At 46.3% G+C, this 10,299-nt stretch overlaps 1 protein-coding gene across 2 annotated transcripts in view; it reads right to left on the bottom strand.

The window, feature by feature from the left end:
• The window catches only part of LOC311229082 (serine/threonine-protein kinase PAK 6-like), a 51,032-nt gene that overhangs the window by 9,499 nt on the left and 31,234 nt on the right, over positions 1 to 10,299 (bottom strand). For both annotated transcript variants that reach the window (XM_084315091.1, XM_084315090.1), the window contains 5 exons: positions 8,899 to 9,588; positions 5,906 to 6,445; positions 4,875 to 5,008; positions 3,084 to 3,210; positions 2,319 to 2,444 (listed from right to left, as the gene is read on the bottom strand). In XM_084315091.1, coding sequence (XP_084171217.1) covers positions 2,319 to 2,444; positions 3,084 to 3,210; positions 4,875 to 5,008; positions 5,906 to 6,445; positions 8,899 to 9,588 — 1,617 coding nt within the window. The remainder of the gene's footprint in view (positions 1 to 2,318; positions 2,445 to 3,083; positions 3,211 to 4,874; positions 5,009 to 5,905; positions 6,446 to 8,898; positions 9,589 to 10,299) is intronic.

Genomic DNA, 10,299 nt, shown 5'->3' with positions numbered 1-10,299 from the left:
ACTCACACACGTTTTAGAGCGGGTGCTCTGCTATACAAAGGCAAACGGCAGTTACAGAAGTTATAGCCTTTGTAGGGCAGAACTGTAGTCTGAGCTGTTTCGATAAACGATCAACTAGCATGTAGTTGTATGGAATGAATGATGTGAAGAAAATCATAGGCTAACAAAAAAATGTACAGATACACAGTGGCTGCAGTAAGGGTTCGCAACCTGTTTTAGCAGGTTAGCTGTGCTGAGATCAGATTGGATATTCTTGTGACTCCTTCCTGTGACCCCGACATCTGGGCTAAAATGCATGAAAACTGTACACTACTGTATGAAACACTGAAAAAGAGAAATTTTGCTGCGTAACAAAGCCGCTTTCCCAGAGTACAACGTTAAAATAACGGAGCCAACTGGTCGATCCGGAGATATTTGACGAAATGACCACATCATTAATACGTGAATTGAAATGCACTGTGGCTTTGCAATAGCAACAACAAATATTCTAGCTCAAATCAACCTGTTCCCTTTAATCAACACACTGGCTTGATACTGAAGAGCGGTCCCCCCCATGCGGTTCACACTGCCTTCTCCTCTCCTAGTCTCAAGGTATCATCCGAGTGAGGTGGACTGTCTGCATCCCAATGACATCATCCGCTCAGGAAACACGAGGCTTGTAGGAATGATAGTGTCCAGAAAACACTCTGCTAAACAGAAGCCACCTGTATGAAAACATCAGGCCTCTGGAGTTTCCCTTTAACCCCTTGGGGGATAAGGAAAGCAAGTGAGTGGTCAATGAGTGACAGCGTGGCTAGTTACACCACATCGCAGTGGCTTCCGTTAACCCTTTCACTACCAGCACGCTACCAAAGGGTTAACCCTTTCACTGCGACGATACAGAAGGTTAATCCTTTCACTGCCACACGACAAAGGGTTAAACCTTTCACAACCATACTACAGAAGGTTAACCCGTTCACTACCACACTACAGACGGTTAACCTGTCTGTAGTGTGGTAGTGAAAGGGTTAAGTCCAAAAACAGTTTCTTCCCCCCCCCCTCCATTTCAAAATAGCCATCTGGTTCTCTATGTTCCAGTCATTTACATTTGTTTAGCAATCGTAGGGGCCTCATTTTAAATGTGAAAAGCCTACAGTATTGCTAAGTGTTATTAGAGTGTTAAGCCCTTGCTCCTGCTCGTTCACGAAACACAGAGATAGTAGCCTACGTGTGTCCCTCCCTCTGTCTCTTACCAAGATAACAACATTCTTTGGTAGATAGTAGACTATCTATCCGGATGACCTGATGGGCTAATCCTGAGTGGTGCTGTCATTTGCCGGGGTGTGCGTTACAGTAACAAGATACGGGTGTTGGTGCCTCTGCAAGGTGCAGCTCGCTAGATCGCGGAATTACAAGACCTGGGAACATGTGGGACATGGGCGTGTTTGCATCATAGTGATATGTGTTGATCATATAGTGATATGTGTTGATCATAGTGATATGTGTTGATCATAGTGATATGTATTGATCATAGTGATAATGTGTTGATCATAGTGATGTGTGATGATCATAGTGATATGTGACCCGGTCCAGCGGTTTGTGGCCCATGTCTCCCGTTGTAATTTTTCAGATTTTCACAGACTATGAGAGATCAAATGACGTGTCATACATTGAAATCTGAAAATATGCTTATTTGAATCTTGTTAAACCTCAAGCAGAGAAAAGCAGAGAAAACACCATTTAAAGAGTGTCTGCATTTTCAACACCTTGGCAGTAAACTGTAAATGGCTGCTTTTTTATATAGCGCTTTTATCCAAAGAGCTTTACAATTTGTTACTCACATTTTACCCGTTCACTCACACATTCACACACCGACGGCGGAGGCAACCATGCAAGGTGCCAACCTGCTCATCGGGAGCAATTAGGGGTTAAGTGTCTTGCTCAAGGACACATCGACACGCTGCCCGGGAGGAGCGGGAATCGAACCGGGAACCTCCGGATTGCCAGACGACTGCTCTGCCTCCCGAGCCGATGTCGCCCCACAGATGTCAGGTACCAGGTGTGAACACTAGCTCTTAAATTCACCCCTAACCCCTTCCACACTGGATTAGCTGTCATCTGTCAGTAGCCCTTTTCACGCAGACTTTGTGGCATTATGTATTCTCTTTTCCCCCCAATCTTCCGGCTTTGGGTTGTCCACACTGAACCAAGTGTGAGCGTTCAGCCCAGAATGCTGAATAGATGGAGACGCAGTGTGGATAGAATAGACACAGCGTGGATAGAATAATAACTATGTGTTAATCATAGTGATATGTGTTGGGGGTTGTTTCAGAGCATACCTCAGTTCCATATGGTGTTTTAGCCACAACTTCTGGCGCCATCCAGTACGGGGTTCCTACCAAGGACTTCCTCTTAGGGATGTCTTTGCTGATCTGAGCACAGAATCCAAAGTCTGACAGTTTGATCTTGAGGAGGAGGAGGAGGAGAAGGAGACAGAAAGGAAATATTAGTGCAGTCAGGCTTAGTGATGTAATGCTTTGATGCACTACCTTAAACACATTAGGCCTTGTGTCTAAATAGCATATTGTACTGAGGAGAGAGAGAGTACTGAGGAGAGAGAGTACTGAGGAGAGAGTGGAGTCCCGTCTTTGCACTTTTTAACTTGAAAACCTTTGAACTTTTCAGAAATGCGCTGCTGTCATCACTGCCAGCTCTTTTCTGTCAGAAAAAGATGACATGTGGACACAAGCCTTGACACATCATGTTGAAATGCAACAATAACAGTACTGTTTGCTATTTTGAATGCATTCTTCTATATGTGTGTGTGTGTGTGTGTGTGTGTGTGTGTAGGCATGAGTGCACGTATGTGTCAGTGCTGCTGAGAATCCTTACATGAATCAGACTGTTGTTCAACACCATATGACCCCACCCCCCTCTCTCCCTCTCCCTCTCCCTCTCTCTCTCTCTCTCTCTCTCTCTCCCTCTCCCTCTCTCTCTCTCTCATTCGCAACATTTCAAACCCAAGTTTTATGACGCATGATGACTTAATGATGATCCCCACAGAGCACAGGCCCCCCCTGCTGGGCTCCTGAAGACACACTTACCCTCCCGTCGATGGTGAGCAGTATGGAGTCGCTCTTGATGTCTCGGTGGATCACCCCCTGGGAGTGCAGATAGGACAGGGCCTGCAGCACGGCCTCGCACACGGTGGCTATCTGCTCCTCGTTGAGCCTGGAGGAGGAGGGACAGACGCGCGGCAGCACGCACCGTTAACCACTCAGCCCGTCACTGCATCTGCCACCAGCAGACCGTCTACATTTCCACCGCGATTTCATCTCGACAAATTGATTATGCAGATATCAGTCACAAGAAGAGAGAGAGAGAGAGAGAGAGAGAGAGAGAGAGAGAGAGAGAGAGAGAGAGTGGAAGCCCCTCCGGGGGGGGGGGTTAAAGAGTTTACCATGCTTAATAAAGGAAGACGTCGCCAACATTATGGGGAATTTACTTTACCGTCTTCTCCAGAAGTGAGACGAGAAGATAGATGCCATAGCTTTCTACTTAATACACACGGCGGGGGACTGGTATCTATATCTTCTTGTCTGAGTCGGGAGAAGATGGTTTCTCATAATGTTTGGCACGTCCCCTTTAAGTTGTACACAAGTTTGAACACCGCCGTGATGCAAACATATACAATCAAAGCCCTTTACCCCCCCCCATTACTGCTATGAGTGGATTCCACAGATGGGAGCATGTCTATGTTCCCAGGGTCCTATGTTCCCCGGGTTCTATGTTCCCCGGGTTCTATGTTCCCCGCTTTGATTGATTGATTTATTGAACATTTTAGACCACCATGCCCTGATTCCAAACTCTAACCTTAACCAGTTCGAAACAAGGCAGACATTAATAATTAATAAAATAATAAAAATTAATAAAATGTTCAATCTATTAATCAATCAAGCAGGGAACATAGGACCCCGGGGATGATCCCCCACAGATATCAGCTCACCATCACAAATTGTATCTTTGTAGAGGCTCCTTGACTTCTGACATCGGTTTAATTTAGGCCTATAGTCTAAAGATAGATATTGCAAGGACAAGTATTGTCCCTTAAAGGAACGCATATCTTCTTCTCCATAGTCAGACAAGAAGATGGATACCAATTGCCTCTCTGTGTGTTCAGTAGAACTGCGTGCAAGCTAGCCTAGCTTACCACAAATTATTATAAGTGGATATGGACCAGCTAGCCTAGCTGTTGGACAGAACAACCTATCCCGGTGTTTTTGTGATCCATATCCACTTCCATTAATTTGTGCTAAGCTGGGCTAGCTCTGTAATGTGTTCTTCATACCAAAAGCACAGTGGTGGAAGAAGTACACAGTTCCTTTACTTAATTAAAAGCAGAAATACCCAGAAATTAGTATGCATTCTACATGACGTTTGTGTAGTCCAGTGCTTGGGAGCATTCAATCCTCGATCCATTGACCTCTAAAGGTTATGTTAAAGTGGTATGTGGTCCAGTTATGCTGCTCTGATTAAAGGTTATGTTAAAGTGGTATGCGGTCCAGTTATGCTGCTCTGATTAAAGGTTATGTTAAAGTGGTATGCGGTCCAGTTATGCTGCTCTGATTAAAGGTTATGTTAAAGTGGTATGCGGTCCAGTTATGCTGCTCTGAGATGTCAGGCTTCAAATGGGAAAGTACATAATCTTCATACGTTTTTGCCATGCCTACATGTCTATACTAGTAACTGATGGGTTCAAATAAATGTAGAGTAAAAGTATAAAGTTCCCTAAAATTAAAATACTCGTGTAAAGTACAAGTAGCTCGAAATTGTACTTAAGTACAGTACTTCAAAAATAAATCCATCACTGCAAAAGCATGCTGTATATTTCCCACCTGGTTTCATTGACTACGTTGGTCAGAGCTCCACCCTGCAGATACTCCATGATGACCCACAGCTCCTCCTCCACCAGGGCGCTCCTGAACATCTCCACCACGTTGGGGTGCCTGTAGTCTCTCATGATGACCACCTGGGGGGGAGAGGACGCCTGTTATTTTTCTACAACGGAGTTCGGCGATTTGCGAATCTGATTGGCCAGTGTCATTTCTGGTCATGTGACATGTACGCCAAATCGTGGGACCGCAAGTTTCTACACTGGTTAGGCTTAGGCGCTCGTTCGAAGTCGGTTAAGGTTAGAGTTTGTCTTAGAGCATGGCGATAGAACACCTGCCCTGATTCCGACGGTTAAGCTTAGGCACTCTTTCGAAGTTGGTTAAGGTTAGGGTTAGGCGATAGAACGCCAGGTGCTTTGCAGGCTGTTTGACGCGGAAATGGGCAAAGACACAGCTCGTCACGCTATTGGGCGCACATGTCACATGACCAGAAACGTCAGTGGCCAATCAGATTCGCAAATCGCCGAACTCCGTTGTAGAAAATATAGACACGGGGAGGACAGAGAACCACGGGAGGACGTTCGCCGCCAAGGATTAGGATGTTTTGTATCATTCCTACCACAAGGAAGAAGGCGGTTCACCAGCACCCACCCTGCCCACATCACGTAATAATAATATAATAATAGATTTAATTTATATAGCACACTTTAAACTCAGTGAGCTCTCACGGTGCTTCACAGCAGAAGGAAAACAACATTTTAAATAGAATAAAAAGGTTTAAAACAAGAAAACATTCAAATGAATAAAAATAAAAAGATAAGAATAAAAAGGTTTAATTAAAACATAAAAACATTTAAAATGAATAAAATAAAATAAGATAAGATAAACAAAACATAGGAGCAGATTAAAAAAGGCAGAGCAAAACAACAGCACGATGACAAACGTTCACGATTTGGCTCTCTGAGATGAACCGAAACTAGCGGGGAATACGTTCCGAGAGGCTCAGGCCCTGTGCGAAAGGGTGGAGTAGCTACCTCGTTGAACAGCAGCTCCCTGCGCTGCTGCTTGCGGAGATCCATCATCTTCACCGCCACCTGCCGCCCGCTGTGCCGTTCGCGGGCGATGCACACCACGCCGGTGGAACCCTCGCCGATCTTCACAAAGTTCTCCAGGGTCGTCCTCGGGTCGCCCTTATCCACCACCATCTGCAGCGCCGCCTTGAACTGGTCGTGGGTCACCTTGAGCGGCGTCTCGGCCGCCTCCGGACCCCCCCCCGACTTGGGCTTCGGCTGCTGGGAGGAGGGCGACCCGAGGGAAGGGGGGGAGCCGGCTCCTGCCGGGGGGGTGGTGGTGGTGGCCAGGGGGGAGCCTGTGGGGGAGGGCCGGGGCTGGGAGGGGCTGTCCTGCTTCTTCTGGTGTTGTTGGACGAGGGGTTTGGAGGCGAGCGTCCCCGGGACGGGTGCGATGGTGTAGCTAGAGGAGGGTCGGAGCGGTCTGTGCGACAGCCCTCTGCCGGCGATCGGGCTACTGGTGTCGTTAGGTAAGGGAAGGGGCGAGGAGGACAAGGAGCTCAACTAGGACCGGGAAGAAAAAGCACGGTATGTTCATGTTAGACAACTGTAGACTTTCACCGTAGAGCACGGTTATTGAAAGCGGATTTTGGGGGAGTTTTCTCTAAAGCAATTGTAGCAATGGCTCATCCATTTACATTTAGATTTATTCATTTAGCTGACACTTTTATCCAACGTGACTTACAAGCTCTGTACAACAAGTCAGCAGGAAGGGTATAACTCAGGCAGCTAAGGGTCAGTAAGATTGTTGGTCAAACAGTGTTGAACTTGAGTGTTAGTCATAGTAGTAAAGACATACTAGCATAGTGATTTGGTCAGGAAGATTACCAAGTAGCAGAGTGCATACTAGTAAAAGACAGTACAAAGGTTAGTATTATTATTATTTTATTTTATTTTCCTTCTTAATTTCATATATTGATTGAAGAAGTGTGTTTTTAGTCGACAGCGGGAAAATTGGGCGCGTTTCGGCTGTCCTGACTGTGGTGGGAAGTTCGTTCATGCCACAGGATGCTAGTCGACACAATGTTATTGCCGTTTAGTTCAGCAAATGTTAAAGGATCATTTGGGTTATTTCCAACTCGGACCATTATTTTTCAATCATCTGGCATCATACCGATCGGTTCGGACCACAATCTAGTCCAGGGGTTCCCAAACTTTTCAGGCCGCAACCCCCAAATAACGGTGTCAGAGAGCCGCGACCCCCACTATTATAGGAGGTAAAAAAAAGAAAGGTATAATTTTTTATTTTTTTTTTATAAATGGAAATGTATGGTTGAAACATGCAAACGTTCAAACGCACACACACTAATAAGCATTGGCGGCTTTTAACCAGGGCCGGACTGGGGAAATCATTCAGCAAGAGAGAGAGCAAGAGAGAGAGAGAGAGATAGTTCTCCAACTTGTGTGAGTTGCAGTGATCTCCTGGTTGTTCCCCACCTAGGTTATCTAACTATTGCGCTGCTGCAACTAGAAACACTGGCCTGGCCTGCTTCTAAGTTCAGTGGCCTGACTGCATCATTTTTTTTAATTTTTATTATAATTTTTTTTTAATCATCTGGCGACCGCAACTTTGGGAACCCCTGATCTAGTCAATTGGACCATAATATATGAGTGACTTGTGTTTTTCTGGCCACTCAAGCTGCAGCCCTTCCAGCTGCAATTCAATCCCAACAGGAAAACTGCCCCAACAAACAAAGAATGTTACCAAAAAACAGCAAAAACACAACATATTAAGCAACAGCTGTTTTTTAGGACATTATTGTTGACTGTTGTTGCACAGTTGCAACATTGGATTGGATTTCACTCAGGTCACAAATGTTACTCCCACAACCCAACCCCCAGTCAAGAGCTTTTAGGAGGAAACCAAGTAGACCGTGGGGACTCCTAATGTAGACTACGGTCCGAGTAGACCTGGCTCATGTCCACACCGAGCCTCCCCCAGTTGGAGGTCTTGAAAAACTTGACCTTGGACCGTGTTGTCAATCTTTGACCAATTTGAAGGAGATTCAACAGTGCAGGTCCTTGGCCGACCATCGACCTACCCACCAAGTTTGAGCCAAATTGCGTGAGTGATTATAATTATAAACACCCTCGTGTGAGAAGGTGTAACTAGCTGCGCCCTAAAGCATTTCCTGGTCTATAAGAAGATGACGGTAGCCAAATGGACAACATGAAATACTTAACCTATAAACATAAGACTATCATGACAGAACAATATTGATTTGTGTAGTTTAATACAGATAAAATACTTGTTTTTTTAATGAATGAATGAATGAAAAAGATTTGGCCCTTGGCCAACTGTTAGCTTATGTGCGAAGTTTCAGCCAAATCGGATGAGTACTGTAGGAACTATGGCTGCGAACACGGACAAGAGTGAGTGCAATACCCCCTTTTGCACCGTGTGCATGGGTGTAATTATGCTTTAAAGGAACATGCCACCATTATGGCAAATGCGCTTACAGTCTTCTCCCAAGTCAGACAAGAAGATAGAAGATACCAATGTCCTCTCTGCACATTCAGTAGAAATCTATCCGGCAGCTCGCCCAGCTGTTGGCCAAAAACACCTCTCCAGGAATTTTAAGCCAGGCTAGTGGTCCGTATCCGCTTCCATTAATTTGTGCTAAGCTAGGCTAGCCTGCAGCCGTATGGCTTTCTACTGAACGCACAGAGAGGAAATTGGTATCCATCTTTTGTCTGACTCTGGACAAGAGGGTAAGCGCATTTCTCATAATGTTGGCTTGTTCCCTTTAATTAATGTAAAATTATTCAGTGATAGTAACCAGTATGATTGGTTGCAGTGACAGCGTCAGACCTCTGTGAAAGAGCTCGTTCACTACCACGCTACCAAAGGGTCAACCCTTTCACTGCGACAATACAGAAGGTTAACCCTTTCACTACCACACTACAGAAGGTTAACCCTTTTCACTACCACACTACAGACCGGGTTATAAGCTCACCTTCAGGTCATAGGATGAATGCGGTCTCCCGGTGTTGTCCTTGGAGGAAGCCAGCAGATCTGGGAGCAGATTAACCGCCGGCTTGACCCTCATGTTGACCCTGGAATTGGCCTGCAGGGTCTGCAGGTTATAATGGCAGGAGCTGGGCCTGTGTCTGGAGACCCTGGTCCTTTGCATTATACCGTTATGCTGCTCGGGCTGCCTTTCCGCGAGCAGTGTGGCCCCTTCGCTCTGGGGGTAAGTGCCCGAGACGCTGCCCGTCCTCTGGACGCTCCTCGACATGGGCACGGGCTTGGAGATCGCCGGCGCGCCGCCCCCCACCTCGTACGACGACTTGGCCCGCGGCAGGACTCCTCCTCCGTTGGCGGGCGAGGTGGTGGCGACGCACGTCTTGAACAGGAGTTTCGGGCTGCCGCTCTCGCTCCGGACCTGCCTCACCCTGTCCTGCCAGAAGGTGGAGGAGGTGGTAACCCCCCCGTTTTGCCGCTTCTCCTCCTCGCCGAGCTCCTGGTACTGGTAGGTGTCGCCCTCGATGAGCTCGCCCAGGCGGCCCATGGAGCGCGCCCGTTTCCGCGCCGAGGGGCTGCTCTTGCGCAGGGAGTTGGAGCTGGTCACGGAGAGCCGGGACATCTCGGCGATGACGTGGGAGATGTAGTCTCCGTGTCCGATGAAGCTCCCGCGCACGATGGTCTGTAGGTGAACACAGAAGGCCAGGGGCAGGTGTTATTAAAGCTCCAATCTGAGAATTATTGTTGTGAACCATAGATAACTGCAAGACAGTAAACGTGAAGTAACAGCTCACTGTCGGTGAGGTTGTACCCACCTCTCGTTTCTATACTCACCCGTAGCAGGAGAGAAACAGAGAGAGACTGGGTACGCTTTTTTAGCAGTTTGTCGCTACTAGGGACTTTCAGCTAGCTTGGTGAAACTCTAGGTATGACTAAACACAGCTTGTGTGGAGCTTGAGGTATGGTGGAGCTGAAATTCAGGAATACCAGCCCTAGTTTTTATATTTATAAAAGAAAGTACTGAACTGAAAACACCATACATGATGGAAAGTAGAATCATTCGTAAATAATGTAGACCTTTTAATGCAAACCAGATCATCTGTACCCTTGACTTTATTGATATGTTAGCTACAGTTTTACTTAACGTCACGTGGTCTGTGGACAACTCCTCACACAGGTCTAAGGCAAAAGCTCTGGAACGAAAAACACTATCGCAGTTAGATGTTTATTTAATTTCATTCATTATTACACTGGAGTGGCCAAAGGAACTATTGAATAAACTATCTATTGAATCTCTATAAATGGTGTCCCCTCCAGGTACAATATTATATTTGTTTATTCATCACTATTATACTATTATGGTATCGGCAGCTGGAATCAAGGTGCCCTGAAT

Source organism: Notolepis coatsorum, assembly GCF_963971535.1.
Source record: "Notolepis coatsorum genome assembly, chromosome: 5".
Classification (NCBI taxonomy): Eukaryota; Metazoa; Chordata; class Actinopteri; order Aulopiformes; family Paralepididae; genus Notolepis; species Notolepis coatsorum.
Note: the sequence above shows the minus strand (reverse complement) of the source record. Positions and strands in the feature narration are given on the sequence as shown.